At 47.6% G+C, this 23,109-nt stretch overlaps 1 protein-coding gene across 6 annotated transcripts in view; it reads left to right on the forward strand.

The window, feature by feature from the left end:
* Positions 1-23,109, forward strand: part of TCF3 (transcription factor 3) — a 620,473-nt gene that overhangs the window by 146,636 nt on the left and 450,728 nt on the right. For all 6 annotated transcript variants that reach the window (XM_078670855.1, XM_078670856.1, XM_078670859.1 and 3 more), the window contains exon 5: positions 22,366-22,459. In XM_078670855.1, coding sequence (XP_078526981.1) covers positions 22,366-22,459 — 94 coding nt within the window. The remainder of the gene's footprint in view (positions 1-22,365; positions 22,460-23,109) is intronic.

Below are 23,109 nucleotides of genomic sequence, written 5' to 3' on the forward strand. Positions count from 1 at the left end.
CCCCTACCTAGACGACTGCCTCGTACAAGCCAAGTCAGAGCAACAGTGCGCCGCAGACATGTCGACTACAATTCACCTTCTTCACGATCTGGGTTTCTCCCTAAATTACCCAAAATCGCATCTTCAGCCGGCACATGTCCGGCAGTTCCTGGGTGCTACGATCAACACCCTGACAGCCATGGCTCAGCCAAACCAAGTCAGAATCGACAGCATTCAGTCACTGATCCAACGATTCCGACCAAGACACTCCCTGCCAGCGAGAGTGTTCATGCAGTTGATTGGCATGATGGCCTCCTGCATCTTCATAGTCCCTCACGCACGGTTACATATGCGCCCGCTCCAGGAGTGCTTAGCAAATCAGTGGACACAGGCTCGTGGGCAATTGACAGACCTAGTGTTGGTTACCAGTCGGGCATACGACTCTCTGCATTGGTGGACTCCACACAACCTTTGCAAGGGCCGACTGTTCCACGAGCCCGTGCCGCAGATTGTCCTGACGACGGACGCATCTCTCCAGGGCTGGGGAGCACATGTGCTCACTTACACAGTGCAGGGACTATGGACGACGCAGCAACAGAAGATGCACATCAACTATCTGGAACTGATGGCAATCTTCATGGCGCTCAAGTCCTTCATTGTACATCTGAGCAACAAGGTCGTGCTAGTCCGGACGGACAACATGACCGCGATGTACTACATTCAGAAACAGGGGGGCACCCACTCGCCACAGCTGTCTCATCTGGCTCAGAGCATGTGGAAGTGGGCCATTCAGAGGAACATTTTCCTCATGGCAGAACACCTCCCGGGCAAGGACAATCAGATGGCGGATCTGCTCAGCAGATACAGCCATCAGATGCACGAGTGGGAGATACACCCTTCTGTTCTCCACCCGTTCTTCCAGCAGTGGGGTCATCCGGAGATAGACCTGTTCGCAACAAAGGAGAACGCAAAATGCCGACTCTTTGCCGCCAGGTTCCCTCACCCACAGTCGCAGGGGAATGCGATATGGATGAACTGGTCAGGCAAATTTGCATACGCTTTTCCGCCAGCCCCTCTAATACCGCTGGTCGCAAGAAAGCTAAGGCAGCACTCCATGACTCTCGTCCTGGTTGCTCCAACGTGGGCACGACAAGCTTGGTACACCACGTTCCTCGAACTCTCAGTGGTGCCGCATCAAAGACTGCGCCTCACGCCCAGTCTTTTGACGCAGAACCATGGAGACATTCAGCATCCAGATCCACGACAGCTCAACCTGGCGATCTGGCTCCTGAAGTCCTAGAGTTTGGATACCTTAACCTACCTCCAGAATGCATGAGTATCATCAAGGAGGCGAGGAAACCAACTACTAGAGCATGCTATGCTGCTAAGTGGAAGCGTTTTGTCATCTACTGTACGTCCCATGACATCAACCCACTAGATGCATCTATTCCCAACATCATCTGCTATCTGTTACATCTCTACAAGTGCAATCTGGCGTACACTTCCATTAGGATACATCTCTCAGCCATAGCGGCTTATCTTCAGAACAGGCAGCACCTCTCTGTCTTCAGAGTGCCCGCCATTAAAGCCTTCCTTGAAGGTCTGAAGAGAGTCATTCCCCCAAGAACACCACCAGCTCCGGTGTGGAACCTCAACGTCGTTCTCACCAGACTGATGGGGCCACCATTTGAGCCACTGCACTCGTGTGAGCTCCAGTTCCTTACGTGGAAAGTGGCCTTTCTGATAGCTATTACGTCTCTGAGGCGTGTCAGTGAGCTGCAAGCGCTCACCATACAAGAGCCGTTCATTCAAATTCACCCAAATAGGGTAGTGCTACGCACTAACCCTACATTCCTTCCTAAGGTGGTGTCACAGTTTCATCTTAACCAAACTATTGACTTACCAGCATTCTTTCAAAACCCGCAAACGGTGGCGGAAAGAATGCTCCATACCTTAGATGTACGGAGGGCGTTGATGTACTACATAGACAGAACACAACCCTTTAGAAAGACAAAACAACTCTTTGTTGCCTTCGCACCACAACACAAAGGCAACCCAATTTCCAAAGCAGGGATAGCCAGGTGGATTGTTAAGTGCATCCAGATATGTTATCAAAAAGCCAAGCGCACTTTAACAATACCCCCCAGAGCGCACTCCACACGCAAACTGGGGGCATCCATGGCTTTCCTAGGGAACATTCCTTTAGAGGATATTTGCAGAGCAGCCACGTGGGTCACACCACATACCTTCACAAAACACTACTGTGTTGATGTGCATTCCAAGCAGCAAGCAGCTGTAGGACAGGCTGTTCTCAAGACACTTTTTCAGGTTTCTGCAGCTGGCACGGGCAACCGCCGCTGATGGAGGGACTGCTATGTATTCTATGCTAAGATATGAATTTAGCAGCCCACATGCCTCGAACTGAATATGCTACTTACCAGTATGCATCTGTTCTTGGCATGTAGGGCTGCTAACATTCATATCGCCCGCCCTCCTCCCCGGTGCCTGTCGCAGCTGCAGATATACTATTGTATTTATTCGTTAGCATGGACATCCTTTACACTTTCACTCCATCTCCTGCCACAATGGCGAAAAACAATCTGGGGATGGAGCCGATGCCCATGCGCACTGTAGTCCAGGGGAGGAGCCACCTATCTCAGGATACTTCGAAGACTCTTCCAGGACAACAATGTGCAATCATCCGAGCCCAACACTAGGCGGCGATCTAATGCTAAGATATGAATGTTAGCAGCCCTACATGCCAAGAACAGATGCATACTGGTAAGTAGCATATTCAATATCTTGTATCAATGTATTTCTCAAGCAGGTGACACTTAAGGAAGCTCTTTTATAGGCTGGAAGATCTGAGCAATTGAATCAACACTGTTAGAGTTTCAGAACTGAGGTGAATGACCAGAGAAAGATCCTTTATTAGAGAGTACTTTGTTGAACAATTTCATATTACGATGATAATTAACTTTTGACCAAGCATGTGCCCCGAGAGATAAGTTTGTGTACAAGATGTTTAGTTGTGATTTGGGGGTAAAGCATTTGTCATTATTCTGCTGATTTATAAATGGAGCTTGCCTTGATTAGGAGCCATTTTATGGAGCAGGGGACTGGTGTGCTACTTTTATTTTACGAATATTGTAGATGAGCCTCTCTGCAGCCCTATTTGGAAGTTCAGTGAGAAGAACATTTCTATTGTTGAATTGAGAAGACACAAGATTGAACTGCAGTTTTGGTATGTCTGGGCTGTAGAAACGGTTTACTCTAAAATTGGTTATTTAAATTGGCGGAATGCCCCTCCAGATGCATTTCAATGAGTGTTATTGCGAAACACTTTATTGGGGCTGACCATCAAAGTGGTATGGTTAAAAACAGTGTGCTGATAGCATGTAAAGAATTGCTACCCACCAGTCTCCCCCTCGGCTCAGTCTTTACTCCGAGGCAACGACGGAGAGTGCGTGGCCTCCTTTTATCCTGAGCAGTGGCCAGGTGAGGTGAGGTTCTTTCTCCCCACAATAAGGGAGAAGATACACTATTTTTACTTTGGAAAGCGGGTGTAGATTCAACTTCACATCTATTAAGTAAGTGTTGCAGTAGCACCATAGGTCCTGACGAAAGCCGTTTTCGGCTGCAACATGTTGACCAATAACAACACTGGTGGGTAGCAATTCTTTACATGCTATCAGCACACTGTTTTTAACCATACCACTTTGATGGTCAGCCCCAATAAAGTGTTTTATGACATCACTGTAGGTATTTTTAGAATCACTTGGATCATTTCCTTTTTTTCTTCTTTTTCTTTGAGCACTGCAAACTTAGCCCCTCCCGCTCATATACTGTCATCTGTTGGTGTAATGTTCTGGGTCCATCGCTAGGCAGTCCTATGGATCCATTCCAAGGTAGAGCCTAGAGGACACCATTTACCAACACATACCCAGATGACGAGATTCCACTTATGAGTGGGCTGATGGGTATCCTTTTCCTTTTCTTGTATCTTCTCGTTTTTCTTGTCTTTCTCCAGATCAAATGTGCAGTCTGGGTATGAAAAGAGGACACTATTAGGTCCCAAAGAGAGATTTGCTACTTTCTTTTCTCTCCCTTTGTGTTTGTCAGACCTGTAGTACCTTCCATGTGTTTTAGTGACTAGTTGGGGGACTAGGTACCAGCAGGTCTATAAAAGTCTCTCCCCTTGGACCCTCCACTAACTTTCTGTTTCTCTGTACTGCCTAGAACTCACAGCAACCCCCCCAAACATACCACCCAGGCAGCGTCCAATGTCCACAGAACACATAACTCTGCTTCAACAGGAAGTTCTAGCACGTCTACAAAAATATGCTATTCAAGTGGTCCCCTTACAGGAACAAGGAACAGGAGTCTACTCCCTGCATTTCCTAATACCCAAAAAGGACGGGACATTAAGACCGATCCTCGACCTCAGGCCCCTAAACCACTACATTCAATCAGATCATTTTCACATGATCACTTTACAACAAGTACTCCCATTACTACAACAGGGAGACTTTCTTACAACACTAGACCTAAAGGACGCCTATTTTCATGTTCCTATACATCCTGCGCACAGGAAGTATCTAAGATTTGTCATACAAGGACAACACTATCAGTTCAAAGTCCTTCCATTCGGGGTCACAACAGCACCACGAGTGTTTACAAAGTGCTTAGCAGTAGTAGCAGCACATCTCAGAAGACAACAAATACATGTCTTCCCTTACCTAGACGACTGGCTCATAAAAGCAAGATCGTTCAACCAGTGTGTACAACACACAAAACAAACAATACAAATATTACACGACTTGTAGTTTACAATAAACTACACCAAGTCGCACCTAGAGCCTTCGCACCTTCACCAATATCTAGGAGCTACCATACACACATCAGCAGCTCTAGCCTATCCCAGTCAAGCCAGGATTCAAAGCGTTCGGAGCTTAGTCTCCCTTTTTCAATGCCAGCACTCTCTTCAAGCCAGAGTGTTCATGAAACTAATAGGCATGATGGCGTCTTGCATCTTCATAGTTCCTCACACAAGACTGCAAATGCGCCCCCTACAAGAATGTCTAGCACAACAGTGGAATCGGGTCAGCTCACAGACCTGGTGTTGTTAGACAGCCGTACATATCGCTCTCTACAATGGTGGAACACCAAAAATTGACAAAGGGACGGCCGTTCCTAGAACCTGTTCCACAAATAGTGCTCACAACAGATGCATCCCTCACTGGATGGGGAGCCCATCTCCTGCACTATACCACTCAAGGCCAATGGAACAGCCAACAAAAACTGTTCCACATCAATCATCTGGAGTTGCTAGCGATTTTCCTAGCACTCAAAACTTTTCAAGTACAAAACAAAGCTGTTCTAATCCGGACGGACAATATGACAGCTATGTACTATATACAAAAACAGGGGGGACACACTCTCTGCAACTGTCCCAGCTTGCACAGAACATTTGGAGATGGGCCATCCCTCAAAACATACACCTGACTGTAGAACACCTCCCAGGAATTCATAATCAGATTGCAGATCTGTTGAGTCGTCAGTCACAACAGATTCACGAATGGGAGCTGCACCCACAAGTTCTCCAACCATTCTTCCAAAAGTGGGGGCATCCACAAATAGATCTGTTTGACACCCACGAAAAACGCGAAATGCCCAACCTTTGCCGCCAGGTTTCCACACCCACGGTCGGAGGGGAATGCAATATGGATGAACTGGTCAGGCAGATTTGCGTACGCTTTTCCGCCTCTCCCACTCATTCCACTAGTAGTACGCAAGCTCAGACAACAGTCTCTGAAACTAATACTAGTGGCCCCCACATGGGCACAACAGCCATGGTTCACCACGCTACTAGATCTCACTGGTTCCACATCAGAAATGAAGGCTCACGCCATCCCTGTTAACACAGAACTATGGAGAAATAAGGCACCCAGAACCAAGCCAACTGAATATAGCGATCTGGCTCCTGAGGTCTTGGAGTTTGGCTACTTAAACTTACCACCAGACTGTATGAATATAATTAAAGAAGCTAGAAGACCCACCACTAGAGCATGCTATGCTGCGAAGTGGAAAAGATTTGCAATATACTGTAACAACAATCACATTGACCCATTGGATGTTTCAATCCAAAATATTATTTGCTACCTTCTACACCTACAAAGGTCCAACTTGGCTTATTCTTCCATACGACTGTATCTAGCAGCAATTTCAGCCTATTTACAAAATAGACAGCATCTATCTCTCTTTAGAGTACCTGCAATAAAAGCATTTATGGAAGGATTAAAACGAATAATCCCACCTAGGTTACCACCTGCACCAGTACGGAACCTAAACGTGGTCCTTACAAGGCTTATGGGGCCCCCTTTTGAGCCTTTACACAAGTGTGAACTGCAAATCCTAACATGGAAAACTGCCTTCCTTGTTGCCATCACCTCTCTCAGAAGAGTCAGTGAAATACAAGCATTCACAATAGAAGAACCATTTTTTCAAATACATCCTAACAAAGTGGTTCTTAGACCTAATCCTAAATTCCTGCCAAAAGTGATTACTCCTTTTCACCTTAACCAATCAGTAGAGTTACCAGTGTTTTTTCAAAAACCAGACTCTGTTGCGGAAAGGGCTTTAAACACATTAGATGTTAGAAGAGCTCTTTTATACTACACAGACAGGACTAAATCCTTCAGAAAGACAAAACAACTATTTGTATCTTTCTCTTCCCCACACAAAGGCAATCCCATCTCTAAAGGAGGAATTGCCAGATGGATTGTAAAGTGTATTCAAATATGCTACTAAAAAGCTAAACGTACATTAACAGTTCCTCCTAGAGCGCACTCCACTCGCAAACTAGGAGCCTCTATGGCTTTCTTAGGACACATACCACTAGAGGACATATGCAAGGCAGCAATATGGTCTACCATACACACCTTCACTAAACACTATTGTGTTGACGTGCAAGCCAAGCAGCAAGCTGCAGTAGGCCAAGCTGTCTTTAAAACACTATTTCAGTATCCTGCAACAGATACAAGCGACCACCGCTAGGGTAGACACTGCTGCACAATCGTTGCTAAGTGTACAATCTGCAGCTCATATGCCTCGAATGGAATATGCTACTTACCAGTATGCATCTGTTCTTGGCATGTAGAGCTGCAGAGTTGTACACGCCTTCCCGGGACTTGTATCCGTTCCAGTACTCATCTTACTTAGATGCACACGCATGGACATCCTATCTCTTTACTTCTACTAACTCCATCATTTCCCATCATGGCGAAAAACAATCTGAGGATGGAGTCGATGACCATGCGCAGTATTGTCCAAGGGAGGAGTCGCCTATCTCGTGACTACAAAGACTTCTTCCAAGAAGACAACAACCTGCAATCATCCGAGCCCAACACCAGGTGGCGATCTATTGCTAAGTGTACAAAACTGCAGCTCTACATGCCAAGAACAGATGCATACTGGTAAGTACCATATTCCTTTCCACCTTCTGTATCTCGCCCACATGTTTGTACCCCCATAAAGCTGCACCATACAACGCTGCTGCCAAACATTTTGCTTTATAAATAGGATCGCTTCACAGGGCCTTCCCCCTAACCGCTGAGCAAAGCTTTGGACTGCTGATGTTTATCTTCCTAGGGCAGCTTTTTTTGCTAATAACTGGTGGGCCCAGGAGCAGCGGTCATCAAACAGTACCCCCAGATAAGTAAAGACCCTCACCCTTTTAACCTCTGCCCCCGTGCAATAGAAAGTCCTTACTTTGTTCTTACATAACCCCATGGACATTGTATGAGATTTTGCTATGTTTACGACCAGATCCAGAGAATCCATGAACTCCCCAAAGGCGTTCAGTAGCCTCTGTAGGCCTATCGGGGTGCGGGCTAATAGGATCAATCAATCAATCAATCAATCAAAGCATTTATATAGCGCACTACTCACCCGGAGGGTCTCAAGGCTCTGGGGGGAGGGGGTCCGCTACTGCTCGAACAGCCAGGTCTTGAGCTGCTTCCTGAAGGCGAGGTGGTCTTGGGTCAGGCGGAGGTGGGTCGGAAGGGAGTTCCAAGTCTTGGCGGCCAGGTAGGAGAAGGACCTTCCTCCTGTGGTGGCTCTTTGGATGCGGGGGACGGCGGCGAGGGCGTGGCTGGTCGATCGAAGCTGGCGTTTGGGAGCGTAGAAGTTGAGGCGGCTGTTGAGGTATCCTGGGCCTTGGTTGTGTAGGGCTTTGTGTGCGTGGGTGAGGAGCCGGAAGGTGATTCTCTTGTTGACCGGGAGCCATCGTCCGCGTATAGGAGATCCGGGATGGTACTGTCCCCTATACGCAGAACGTCCAAGGTAGCAGTGTCCAGGGATTTATCGAAAGCATTAATGTACAGGGTAAAAAGTAGAGGGGCCAAGATGCACCCTTGTCTGACCCCTCTACCAGATTTAAAATGTCTTGTGCAGTTACCTTCGTGAGACATCCTAACAGACTCTAATGGATCTCTATGTAGGTCTGCTAGGAAATAGACCAGGCAGGGATCAATCCCCAAATCTAATAAAAGGGTCCACAGCTTAGATCTGTTTACCAGATCAAACGCAGTGGATAGATCCATGAAGGCTAAATAAATTGACCCCTTGGATGCTACGGTGTATTTATTAGTTAATAGATACAAATTTAGGCACTGATCTTCAGTACTTCTGCCAGATCTAAAGCCGTATTGAAGGTCAGACAAAATTCTATTGTCTGTCACCCACTCTGATATCTTGGACAGAATGACTTTACCTAAAATTTTGACGGAAGAATCTATTAAAGAAATGGGCCTGTAACATCTTGGATCCCCTCTCTGCTCTTTCTTAAATACGGGAATAATAATAGAGTGGGCCCAAGAAGCAGGAAACCCTAAAATAACGGAAGAATTAAAAACATTTGTTAAAATCTTGGCCCACAATTTGGGGTTACTTTTATAAAGATTGGCGGGAACGCCGTCCGGGCCTGGAGCCTTATTACTTGAAGATTCAATTATTGCTTGCTCCACATCCTCAACATTGAACACTAGTCTAGGAGCAGAGGTGCTACTGGTAGGAGCTACAAATGGGTCAAATATCTCATTACTTGCATATATACTTTCAAAGTGAATCAGCCACTCCTCCTCTGAGTAATCCCTATCATTCCTCATTTGCCACCTTGGGAAAGGAAAGACAGCCCGCAGCTCTGTCGCTCATTTGGAGTCGCCAAGGAAGACCTCATTCATATTGTCTGGATTTGCCCAGCCTAAAGGATATCGGGCATAGTCTTACGCCCATCTTTTAAGCAGTACGGCATTCGAACCTGCAGGCAGGCAGTCAGTCAAACTGTGCTTTAATCCAGTCGAGACAAAACTAAACTGCCAGCTCACAAAGTTCTTCAACTTAGTTACAAAAAGGCACAAGAGTATGCTGCGCGTGGACCAACAAAAATAACCTGAGCAGGGCCTTGCCTGACAGCTTGAAACACCCGAGGATACATCTATGAACTTTCAGTCTAAGTAATCATATAATGTGGAAAAGAACAGCCGGCCCTTAACCCCTTCGCCGTAGGGGTGGGGGGGGTGGGGGGGTTTTGGTTACCGATGCAGCCCAACTTGACCCAGGCCATCCCAAGAGCTATCTAATAGTGTAGGCAACCTAACTACTCGAAGCAGTGCAAATTACCCGGTCCCCCCTGAACTCGGTGCTGCTCAAACGTCGTAACCTCCAGATCGCTTTACCCAAACTCTCCTGGTTACACGAAGTAACATAAGAAGACATGCACGTTGGATACTGTTTTGCCAAATTCTGATCAAACTTGAGATTCACCATAAAGAGATCTCAGTATCCATGACAGCTTACGAAGTCCACATTGGCATTAAATACATAAGCAGTTCCGGTCAGCACAAAGGATTCAAGTACATACAGCATAATCAGCGCAAGTCAGCACTTAAAGCACGCGCGTATGTAAAGGCAACAAAGGCAGCCACGCTGATGTAAAACATATTCTAATAGACAATAACACTATAACCATAAACAGTACATACGTTCCTACGGAAAACACTAGTCCCCACATGCAGTAAACTACTTGGAACACACAGCCTTTCGCAGGCAGTTGAAGATACATTAAGCAGACCACACACAGGGCTGTCTATAAAACGCAACGCCCAGCACAGTCACTGCCGGCCACAATGTGGAAATGAGGCAACTCTCTGACCGGTGACCCCTCCCGGCTCCGCCTCTTCTCTACAAAATGGCGGTGGATGTATGGGCCTTAGCCCTTCCTAGAAGGGGGTGGGAGAATACAGAACGCCCCGGTGGCCCATCCCGGCAGCTAGCGACTCAGGCCCCGCCCTACCGCGGAGGATGCGGCCGGCGCTGCCCAGGCGGCTTATCAGGCCAGACCTTTCCAGGAGGGTTTAGGGGAGCTGTCAGCACCTCGCGAGGAGAACTGTCACTGACTGGGGTTGCACAGCTGTACAGGGGTGGTAGAGTCTAGACCCTCTTCACGGCCCCTCACGTCAAAGGAATACACAGGCACAATGACTCCCCGGCACTGTCATAGCCGGAGACCGGATCCCTTCCAAACACAGACCACTGCGGAGGGCCAAGAGGGGTGACACTGGCCCGCTGGGAGGACGGCTGGGGCGGGTAGCGATTGCGCAATGCAGACCGCGCCGATTGTCTATGGGTGAGCGGGAGATACTGTGTAGCAATATTTATCTACAAACGCACTGCTCTATGGTGAACGCGCGCACACCATCTGGAATGCATTACACGGCCACCCTGACAGCTCCTAATTGATATTTATGGACGGCCGTGCGCGAAACCGCGGAGAAAATGCCAACATGGCCGCCTAATGCCCTATGGCATCAAGACTACTACAAAAACAGCACCGCGACGACCAATCAACATTCAGATAAGAAACAACTAAGGAATGTGTCTTTCCCGAGGCCCTAAAGACACTTTTTTTTTTTCTGTTACATTAGGATCTCGGAGCTCCGCCCCGAGCCCTAAAAACTAGCCCATCCAAGGAACTTTGTCTAACTTCTTGGGTCAAGAGACATCAGCACTTTACGATTTATCGACGAATTCTGATCTAAATAGTCTAATTGTATATAAGGAAGGCCTCCAAACTTTACCCCGATTCTGTAAGCTGCTGCTCAGACCAGATGAATTATATACTGTTTACGGCTCCAGAAGTACAAGTATTTAGCAATCCACTTTTGAATAAGAAAAAAACTTCAAACTCTTTGTCTGACCTTGATGCAGTTGCACTTTATTACCCACTGCTAATTACAACTTAAACAGAGTAATTTTTTAAAGAAGTTGTTTAATTGAATTTTAATATTTTTTGTGGTAAAGGTTTTAATTAATCATGTACAATAAATGTATTAATTACTTACCCATATTTATTTTTGGCTCATCTTATCTGTATTAAGGCTAGTCCCATGCTGCTATCAGTTGGATAACAATTAAAAGCTTGGCTCTTTAAACAATAGGCTTTCCAACAGCTCTCTGCTATCCTTCCAGTACATAGCACAGAGACACCTACGGGTATTTGTGCGCTTGAGAAGTTGTTTAAATAAATACAAATATTTATCTTGTGCTTTGTGTAAAAACTAAAGCTGCAATCGTTTTATTTTCATGTTTTTTTAACCAACAAATGTTTACTAATGTTTGAATGTCAAATTAGTTTTAGCCATTTACCATACAATACAGGCATCTAAAATCATTTGCATTATAGAGCAGTTTAAACTGGTATACTGCTGCAAGTGTTTAACCTTCCTTAGGAAATCTTTTTCCAATTTATTTTAACTAACCTACCTGTCAGCATGTATAGGTATTGATCTAGCACGCATGATTGACAATAGTGAGAATAGTCCATGAGAACCTATATTTTGTATTTTTCCATATTTAAAAATAAATACAAATAGAATTAATATATTAATTCTATACGCTAGTGCGTGTGATCAGCTTTCCGTGGCTGCCATTGGCTTTCGCATGCTTTAAAAAAAAAAAAAAAAAAAAGCCAGCACGCAAATGGGCAAAGGCGGGCGCACATCCCGCCTTTGCTCCGCCCATTCCCGACGGTGGCTAGCACGCGCAGAGGCGCGCGTTCGACTTCCTGCTGCACTCCCTCCCCCGCTCCTCTGTGGTGCGGCGCACCACTGGTTTAGGAGTCTAGCATTTCGGGAGCAATACATGTTTTTGAAAATGCACCCAAGTCATAATTACTGCCATCTCTCAAAAAAGACTACGGAAGAGCAGGTAGTTTCTTTTAAACACCCCATTTCGAGAGTGGCCGATGTTCTTTAAAGTTGAACAAGCCGGGAGTGAGACGAGTTTTCGAAAGTTGGCTGATTTTGGTTCGTGGGTCGATGGTTTAGAACTTCGCCCGTTCTGGGAGGCAAGAGTTATTCTGCCAAACCAGGACCATGGTAAGTTTTTAAAAATTAGATTCGGAATGAGAGCATTATTGTACATCTTACAAATTCGGGACAAATGACGCTTTTAGAAAATTCACACATTTCAGTAGCGAGGCCATTTGCTTTACTCTTTGTTGATTCGCCACATTTAGAAGTGTAATAGATTTTCTAATCCTCACAAACTCAGGAGTCAGGTAGATTTTTTTAAAATTAGTCATAGAATTAAGTAATTAGGCCGAGGTGACATCCCGCCCTCACAAGAACTGTGCGACTCACTGGCCACCTTCTTCCACCGCAAGATCGCTGACATCCACAACAGCTTCAACACCACGACCGCTCCGAATTCGCCAGACTTCACCCCCCCCTGCGAACACCACCCATACCACCCGTCTGATCTCGTGGGCCAAAGTCAAGGACGAAGAGACACGCAAGGTCACGAACTCCATCCATTCAGGATCCCCTTCAGACCCGTGCCCTCACCACATAATCAACAAAGCAGGCGCAGCCATTGCACCCCAACTACGAAAGGTCATCAACATCTCCTTCGAAACAGCCAGATTCCCAGAAAGCTGGAAGCACGCTGAAATCAGCGCCCTCCTCAAGAAGCCCAAGGCGGACCTCAAGAACTTCCGGCCCATCTCCCTACTCCCGTTTCCGGCGAAGGTCATCGAAAAAATAGTCAACATGCAACTGGCCTTCCACCTCGAAGACAACATCTTAGACCCCTCCCAGTCCGCATTCAGATGTAACCACAGCACCGAGACAGCCCTCATCGCCGCCACAGACGTTATCAGGCGCCAACTAGACAACGGCGAAACAGCGCTCATCCTCCTGGACCTGTCAGCTGCCTTCGACACGGTCTGCCACCGCACTCTAAAGACATGCCTCCAAGAAGCCGGAATCCAAGAGAAGGTCCTCTCCGGCAGAACCCAGAGCGTCCGTCTCCCAAACGTCTAATCCGAAGCCACCAACATAATTTGCGGCGTCCCCCATGGCGCATCACTCAACCTGACGCTGTTCAATGTCTACTTGGTCCCTCTCGCACAAATGGCCCGCCAACACGACCTCAACATCCTCTCCTACGCCGACGACACCCAGCTCATCCTCTCCCTCACCAAGGACCCGCACACCGCCAAAACCAACCTCCACGAGGAAATGAAGGCCGTCGCCGACTGGATGAGGAACAGCTGTCTGAAGCTGAACTCCGACAAGACGGAGGTCCTCATCCTCGGACCCACCCCCTCGGCCTGGAATGACACCTGGTGGCCGACCACGCTGGGAACAGAACCGACACCCACCGACCACGCACGCAACCTAGGTTTCGTCCTTGACTCCTTCCTCTCTGTCAAAGCAGGTCAGTGCCGTCTCCTCCTCCTGCTACAACACCCTGCGCATGCTGCGCAATGGATCCTGACCGAAACAAGAACAGTGACACAGGCCCTCGTCAGCAGCAGGCTGGACTGCGGCAACACTCTCTACACAGGAATCCCAGCCAAACACCTGTGTCGACTACAATGCATCCAAAACGCCTCCGCCGCAGCCACATCACCCCCCCACCCAAGAGACCTATACTGGCTCCCCGTCGACAAGAGGATCACATTCAAGCTCCTCACCCACGCACACAAAGCACTACACAACGCCGGACCAGCCTACCTGAACAGCAGAGTCCGCTTCTACACCTCCACCCGCCAGCTCCGCTCCGCCAGCCTCGCCACCGCCGCTGTCCCCCGCATCCAACGAAAGACCTTCGGTGGCAGATCTTTCTCCTACCTCGCCGCCAAAACCTGGAACACCCTCCCGACCCACCTACGGCAGACCCAAGACCTACTCACCTTCAGAAGGCTCCTCAAGACCTGGCTCTTCGAGCAGTAGCAGCTCCCCCCTCCCCTCAGCGCCTTGAGACCTTCATGGCTAAGTAGTGCGCTTTACAAGTACTTTTATTGAATATTTTAACACAGCAGCAGCTCACTAATATCACTGCAAATAATCTGTGACACCCTGCCATTCCTCAAATGTGAGGTCCTGTTTTGATCTAAAGGAAACTTTTTTATGGATGTTGCGTGCAACATACACGCAACATTTCCCAGAAAAATGTCAGTTATAGACTCACATTAGACATTAGTTAAAGGCGAAAACGTATTTAAAACAAGCTGTTTAAGAATGATGCATGGTCATCAGGGCAAGACTCTGCAGAACAAAGCTGCTCTATCAGGAGACCCCTGGATCACTGGGGCCCTGGGCCAGAGCCCACTTTGCCCATGCATTAAAACGGCTCTGCCTGCGAGGCCTCTATGCCTCACCTGGTGACCCTGGGTGTTCACACCTCCACAAGGCCTGTATCAGTCTTCCGTACACACGGCATGTGTTCGGCCCCTTCAGCCAGTCCCAGTCCCAGCCCTCGCCATTTACGAGGCCTGTATGCGGTCACCACGTTCACTACCCTTGTGTACCACGTTTCCTGTGACCCTTCACCCCACCACAGGGCCTGTATTGCCCCTTTCTGCCCGCTTCGGTGTCTTCAGGGTTGGGCTGGCCTATTGGGCAGTCTGGCGACTCTGACAGGACAGTGTATGGGCTTATTTGGGGCTTTTTTTAATGTCTGATACAGGTTTCTTCTGATAGATACATCTGCCTTGTGGATTCCTCACCGTGTGAATATCCCCCTTGCGTCAGCAACGTTCGGAATTTTTCTTTGTAGCACGCCGGCGTGGACGACGTCATAGGAACGCGGCATCGCGCGCGACTCCGTCTGACGTCACCGACCCCTTATTAGGCCTACGTCGGCGTGATGACGTCAGTTCCCTTTTTTCCGCGTCGTGTCCGCTAACGGTTTCAGGGATCTTCTGTAGTTACAGATAGAGACTTTGTTACTTTTTGACTGTTTCTGTTTCTGTTCTTCGTCGAGGATTTCGTTGAAGAAAACGGGATTCAAACAGTGTGGCTCGTGTGCCCGGATGATGTCAATTACCGATCCACACAAAGATTGCTTATGGTGTTTGGGGTCGGATCATGAAGTCAAAGGATGTCGATCCTGTTATAAAATGAATCCGAAGGCTCTACGTGAACGAGAGGCTAAACTTTGATTAGCCAAAATTAAAAATAAAGATGCTGGTAGATCTTCGAGATCAAGATCAAGACATTCCAGATCGAGACCGAAGTCACGATCGAGGTCACGATCGAGGTCACGATCGAGGTCACGATCGAGGTCACGATCGAGGTCACGATCGAGGTCACGATCGAGGTCACGATCGAGGTCACGATCGAGGTCACGATCGAGGTCACGATCGAGGTCACGATCGAGGGTCAGATCGGAGTCGGCGTCGAAGTCAGCTTCTGGACATGCTTCGAGTTCCTTGAAGAGAAAACATAAGAGGAAGAAGCATAGTTCTCACCATCATTCGGGGTCTTCGGACTCTAAGAAGAAGTCTTTTCGGAAACATCATAAAGACTTTGTGTCTCCATCTCCGGCTGGTGATGCCACGCCGATACGATCTCGAACATACACCGGAGCCGGAACTGGATCCGAATCCGGCTTCGGGTCAGTCTTCGGAGCATGAGGAGGTCGTAGAGGTTCCTCAGTCTCAGACTCCGGAGGATGAACCGGAAAATCAAAAGGATCAGGAGGAACCGAATCCAGTACAGCCTCCTACGAATCCACCAATGGGTTCTTACCCTTCCTGGTCAGGATCCATCGCATTTTCTAAATGCTATGTTTGGAGTATATGCGAGGGCAATGTACCCCACTGGAGCACCTGCGGGTCCTATGGGTCCTTTGTCTTTTAACTTAGGTGTCACCCAAGCTTATGCACCGGCGCCTTTTCTACCTTTCATGCCGACTCCATATCCTTCTTGGATCGGTTCAGCGCCGCCGAGGTCATCGACTCCGTGCACGGCTTCGCCTACTCCGGAGCGACCTCGAAATTTGGATCGAGGCTCGACGCCGGTTCCTGTTTCTCTACCTCCTGTTGTTCCAGCTCCTCGGTCGCCGCCGGCTCCGACTCCATCGGAGTCGTTACCGGATCCGTCGACTTCGATCCGTATGGAGTGGTCGAGACGTAGAGCCCAGCGTCTATTGGAGGAGAAAGAGTATATGGAACCTGAAGTGGAGGAAGGCGAACTTCAGGAACATGAGGATTGTTTTGAAGATCCTCATTCTGCAAGCAGTCTTGAACTTTCTCCGGAATGGGGATTACCTGTGGTTTCAGATGCACCCTCCAGGGATGTGGTACCATACCATATGGTAATTAGAAAAGCTGCTGAATTGCTGAACTTGACTTTACCAACAGTTGAGTTCAAATCTAATATCCTTACAGAAGTTTTACATTCGCCTTCTTCTGTCATTGAGCCAACTCTTCCTTTCACTGAAGCTCTGACCGAGCCAATTCTGGAAGTTTGGAAGAAGCCTTTGTCTGCACCTGCAGTATCTAGATCGGTGGCGAGACGTTATAGGGTTGCTCCTGGAGATCCTGAGTTCTTGTCATCTCACCCTTCACCGGAGAGTCTGGTGGTTCAGGCTGCTTGTGCTAATAGATCAGCAGGCTCTTTTCCACGAGTTCCTGGAGATAAAGACTCCAAAAAATTGGATCAAGCCGCTAAGAAGGTCTTCTCTTCAGGTATCATGTCGTTAAAATCAACAAATGCTACTTGTTTGCTGGGTAGGTATTACATGCCCTAATGGACTCAGTCAAACAATTGACTGCTAAACTTCCGGAGGAGGACAGAAAAAACTTTACTGAAGTTGTTTTGGATATTCAGGCAGCAGCCCGTCAAGTTATTCAGAGTGGCATGGACACTGCAGACTCTGTGGCTAGAGTTATGGGTTTTTCAGTGGCTACCAGAAGAGCTGCTTGGTTAAAGTCCTCGGAGTTTTCCGCTGATGTACAAGCTACTCTTTTGGATTTACCTTTTGACAGGGTTGGTCTCTTTGGGAAGAAAGCAGATACTGCTTTGGAAAGGTTCAAAGATAGCCGAGCGACAGCTAGATCTTTGGGCTTGCAGGCGAAAGGTACAGCCACCAGGAAGTTCAGGGGCTTTGGCAGATCTTCCTTTCGTCCCTTCAGACAAGGCCAGCAACAACAGAACCCTCTGTACAAGTCTTATAGAGGTAGACAGAAGAGTCGTGGACGTGGACGTCAAACCTCTTCCTCCTCTACTTCCTCCTCTAATACCCACCCCCCACCTGCAACAGCAAAGCAGCCCTAGATCCGCCATTCCGGATCATGTAGGTCCGGTAGTGGGTCGGCTTACTCATTTTCTACGGGATTGGGAATCGGTTACATCAGATCTTTGGGTTCTCCCTCTCGTAGAAAATGGGTATGCTCTTCCTTTCCAGGAGTTCCCTCCCAATTACCCTCCTTGCCAAGGTTATTGTTCGGAGGACCACCTGCTTCTCCTGCAGGAAGAAGTCCTGGCACTGTTCAGAAAGGGTGCGATAGAGGTGGTTCCGGAGCAGGAGAGGGGTCAGGGATGCTACTTCCGCTATTTTCTGATCCCCAAGAAGGATGGCAGCCTTCGGCCAATCCTGGATCTCCGGATCTTGAACTTGTATCTGAAACAAGAAAAGTTCAAGATGCTCACCCTTGCTCAGGTTCTTCAAGCGCTGTTGGAAGAAGACTGGATGGTGTTGATCGACTTGCAGGATGCGTGTTTTCACATCCCCATTCTGAAGTCGCACCGAAAGATCTCCGTTTTACGGTGGGATCGCAGCACTACCAGTTTGCGGTCCTTCCGTTTGGACTTACTACTGCTCCTCGAGTTTTCACCAAGGTGATGGCAGTGGTGGCAGCACATCTCAGAAGGTCGGGAATTCCTGTATTTCCGTATCTGGACGACTGGCTCATCAAAGCAGAGTCGTCAGAGAAGGTGCTCCTTCATTTGCAAGAGACAACTCAGTTGTTACACAGGTTGGGTTTTTCGATAAATGTGCCCAAGTCTCACCTGGTGCTCTCCCAGCGCAACCTGTTCATAGGTGCGGTACTGGACACTACTGTGTGTCGTGCATTCCCTCCTCCTCAAAGGATTCGCGACATACAGGAAATGATTCCTTTATTTTTCAATGGAGCGGTTGTTCCAGTCCTGAAGGTCCTTCGTCTGCTTGGTCTGATGGCTTCTTGCATTCTGTTGGTCAACCATGCACGCTGGCACATGAGGGCACTCCAGTGGTGCCTCCGCAGGCAGTGGTATCAGCACAACGGAGATCTCAGGGAGTCAGTGAGGATCTCCAGAGAAACTGCGGCGGATCTGTCTTGGTGGAGTGTGGAAAGCAATCTTTCTCAAGGAAAGCCTTTCCAGCTGCCTCCATCGGTAGCCACAGTGATAACGGATGCATCCACTCTAGGGTGGGGTGCTCATCTGGGGGATCTGGAGGTCAAAGGTCTTTGGTCTCCAGAGGAAAGGTTGCTTCATATCAACCTTCTAGAGTTACGGGCGATACGTTTGGCGCTCAAGGCCTTCCTCCCTTCCCTTCGCGGTCAGTCGATTCAAGTCCTGACGGACAACATGACCGCGATGTGGTATATCAACAAGCAGGGAGGAGTGGGGTCGCAGTGTCTCTGCAGAGAAGCTCTGCGTCTCTGGTCAGGACCATCAGATTTGTCTGATGGCAAATCATCTGGCCGGAGTTCTGAACGTTCGTGCAGACGTTCAGTCGGCAGTTCTCTGCCGACTGCCGCGTCCCCCAAGCAAGGAGCTTTGGGGGACGCGTTTCAGTTGAGTTGGGGAAATCAACTCCTTTCCGCGTTTCCCCCCATACCCTTGATTCCTCGGGTTCTGAGGAAGATTCGCCAGGACCGGGCCCAAGTCATATTGATCGCCCCGGATTGGCCAAGAAGGGTGTGGTACACGGACCTTCTCCACCTCTCCTCTCACCCGCCGCTCCGTCTCCTCTCAGGGCAGACCTCCTCTCTCAGATGGAGGGGCAGGTTCTACACCCCCACTTCCAGACATTACACCTTCATGCCTGGAGATTGAACGGGGCAACCTGAACTCTTTTTCTCTCCCTCACGATGTGGTGGATGTCATTCTTTCTGCCAGGCATGACTCCACCAAGTCCATCTATTCGTATAGATGGTTTAAATTTGTTGTTTTGTGTAGGGAGAAGGCTGTTGATCCTTTGGGGGCTCATTTATCTGATATTTTACAGCTTTCTCTCTCTTTGGCGCAGCAGGGATTTGCTGTTGCTACAATCAAAGGTTACCTTTCGGCGTTATCCGCATTCCTTTGCTTGTCGGATCAGCCGTCTCTTTTTAAATCTCCAGTGGTTTTGAGGTTTCTGAAGGGGCTTACTAATAAGTTCCCTCCTTCTCCATTTATCGTGCCTCAGTGGGATTTGAATCTTGTCCTGACTTTCTTGATGGGTTCTCCCTTTGAACCCTTACACAAGTGTCCCTTGAGGCTTTTGTCTTTCAAGACGGTCTTCTTAGTAGCAATCACCTCGGCAAGGAGGGTGAGTGAGCTTCAAGCTCTTAGTTCTAAGCCCCCGTTCCTGTCCATTCATGCTGAACGAATGGTTCTTAGGACCAGGGCTGCTTTTCTGCCTAAGGTGGTAACTCCCTTCCATCTAGGACATTCCATTACCCTTCCTATCTTCTTTCCTCCCCTCACCCTTCTAAGGAGGAAGAGAGACTGCACCGTCTGGACCCTAAGAGGGCGGTGTCTTTTTATCTGGATAGAACTAAAGACTTCCGGATTAACGACCAGCTGTTTGTTGGTTTTGCTGGCTGTCGGAAGGGCAGAGCGGTGCACAAGCGCACACTTTCCAGGTGGATAATCCTGTGCATCAAGATTTGCTTCTCCCTGGCGGGTAAGGACCCTCCTGAGGGTATAAGAGCTCATTCTACCAGAGCAAGGTCTGCTACTTCTGCATTGTCTAGAGGTGTACCTGTTGAGGATATTTGCAGAGCCGCGACTTGGGCCTCCCTCCACACTTTCGCGAAGCACTACTGCTTGGATACCGAGGTGAGGAGGGACGGCCACTTCGCGCGTTCTGTCCTCCAAGATTTCCTGGTGTAGCAGAGTGGACTCCCTCCGGGAGTGGGGACTGCTGTGGGACTCTATTCACAAGGTGAGGAATTCACAAGGCAGATGTATCTATCAGAAGAACAAGTTACTTACCTTCGGTAACGCTTTTTCTGGTAGATACAGTATCTGCCTGTGGATTCCTCACTGACCCGCCCGCCTCCCCGTAGTCCACTCTGCTATACCTGGTTTTATTTGTATATTTATTTGTATATATTTTAGGTTTTGATACCTTTGCTATGCACTGTGTGCTATTTTGGTTTGTATGTACTTTGTATATTGTATATATGTATATTTCCTGTCATTGGTCCGTCCGTGTGCCTCGAAGGCACGAAAAAAGGGCGGAACTAATGTCATCACGCCGACGTAGGCCTAATAAGGGGTCGGTGACGTCAGACTGAGTCGCGCGCGATGCCGCGTTCCTATGACGTCGTCCACGCCGGCGTGCAACAAAGAAAAATTCCGAACGTTGCTGACGCAAGGGGGATATTCACAAGGTGAGGAATCCACAGGCAGATACTGTATCTACCAGAAAAAGCGTTACCGAAGGTAAGTAACTTGTTCATCTAGGGGTGGGTGTATTTTTTTGCTCACATAGAGTATGTAATTATCACAGGAAATGCACATTTTAATGCATCCTACATGAGGAGGTTGTCCACAGGACAAATAGTGACTTTCACCATGCTCTTCATTGTGAGATAACCATTCACAATGGGACTTCGATGAAAGTCTGAAGGGGTTCTGCACACCTCTAAAAGAGTTGACGCTGAAAGAGCAAAGGGAAAGAAGTAGAAGAGATTGAAACACCCCTCACAGCAGATGAAGAGGAAGATGAGCTCTATTATGAGGAAGCAGGAGAACAAATGGGGGATGTGTAACAGGGTTCAGGTGCTGACTATGCAGACCAGTGTCAGGATCTGGAAACGGGGTTAAGTTACCCTTCAAAACCTTCACCCCAGACTATATAGGCATGTACAATCAGGCCATTAAACATGCTGCTGCTAAATATGGGGTTCAATTAGAGAAATAAAAACTGCTGTCTTGCTGTTTGCTGGAAACCCTAATGCCTACACAGTCCAGGAACTAGTTTCTTCACATGCTCCCTAGTGTATTAGACCAGGAAAGAGAGGCATTTTAAAAGGCTGCTACTTGTCAAGCTGTGACTCAGAGCAGAGAAGAAGTACACACACTCTTCAAAGGATCCAGCCTATATACAGGGAACAGTTCCTGTAGGCTCAATTGTGTCTTCTGCTAGAAAAAGAGCCACTGTACCTTCAACTGGGGACACCACCTGAAAAAGAAAAATAGAGAAAGGACTTAAAAGAAAGAAAGTTGGAATATTCCGGACCTAACCACTAGATAGTGGAATAATGCATAGAATGTGAATTAAGAGAGCTCTTCAAGCTGCAAAGCTACACCGACAGGTATGAAACGATTCATTACCTACTAGTAGGAGTAGTTTTGCAGCCTGGAGTTTCTGGATTTATAATTTACCCACCGGCCTCCCAGAAAATGGGTGTAATAACAAACGGGGGTAGTGAGCAGTACTTCAAAACAAGGAAAGTTCCAAAGAGAACAGATGCCAGGAGAAAGAAGATTCTGCAGATGGTGACCATCCACAGGATATTGCGGGGGACTCTCTGAAGCCCCCACAGGAGATGGCTACAGTCGGAGAGGGGGGGCACGAGTAAGAGAGACAAGCCAAGATGCCGGGCTAACCACTAGATCGTGGAATAGATGCTCAGCATGTGAATCCAGAAAACTCTTCAGGCTGCAAAACTACTCTTACTAGTTAAGTAACAATTTCATTTTATTTTGCCATAGGGAGTGATAATGACATTTCATTGTTTACTAAAATGTAGGCAGATGTTTGTTTAAGCAATCTGTAGTTCTGGGGTCTAGTGTGAGCTTCATTAGATCACTTTGCTTTCTAATCTATTTGCAGGGCTATGTGGAAGGCCCCCATTATGGAGAACATAGAGAACTATCCTCTCACGACAGCAGCATAGCAGCTGCACAATTTCTAGCAACTGGACTTGGTAAGTTATGAGTGTTTGTGGCATATATGAAGTTCCCAACACACACAATCTTGGTAATGGTAGGTCGACTTGACACTATTTTAGCTCCTTTATATAGTCTTTGCATATTAAAATGCTTTGAGGTATTGCATGAATGTTCTCTTAATGTAGGTTGGGATCCATGGATCAACAAACCACATTTGATATTTACACAAATTTTCTCAAATGCTTTCAAAGATTAGCTCTACTTGAATTTTTCATTTTAGTCATGTATGCTATTGACCTTATAAACGGGCAATTGATGAAATTGAGAAGAAATGTTGCTCCCACCTTTCTATTCAAAGTATTTATTCATGATGAACAAAGGTGGGTACACTTTTGGAGATATAGGCTTCCACATATGTGTGGCTTTATTTGCCCTCCGACAGACGGTGCTTACTAGGCTATATCCTATGTGGGTACTATTTTAGTATTGTATCCCAGAGTCGCAATACTAATGTGCTCCAATTTGACTGCTAGGTCACCTCTTTTGTTCCTGGAGCTCCTCGAGTAATGAGGAAAAGCATAAAGATTTGTCTCGGGCTGTAAAGGGGTTGATAAACTCAGATTCAGTTTGACAATAGAAGAAACCCCCAAAGATGTTAATTTCTAGTCGTTGCTACACCACAGAA

Source organism: Lissotriton helveticus, chromosome 12, assembly GCF_964261635.1.
Source record: "Lissotriton helveticus chromosome 12, aLisHel1.1, whole genome shotgun sequence".
In the NCBI taxonomy this organism is placed as follows: domain Eukaryota; kingdom Metazoa; phylum Chordata; class Amphibia; order Caudata; family Salamandridae; genus Lissotriton; species Lissotriton helveticus.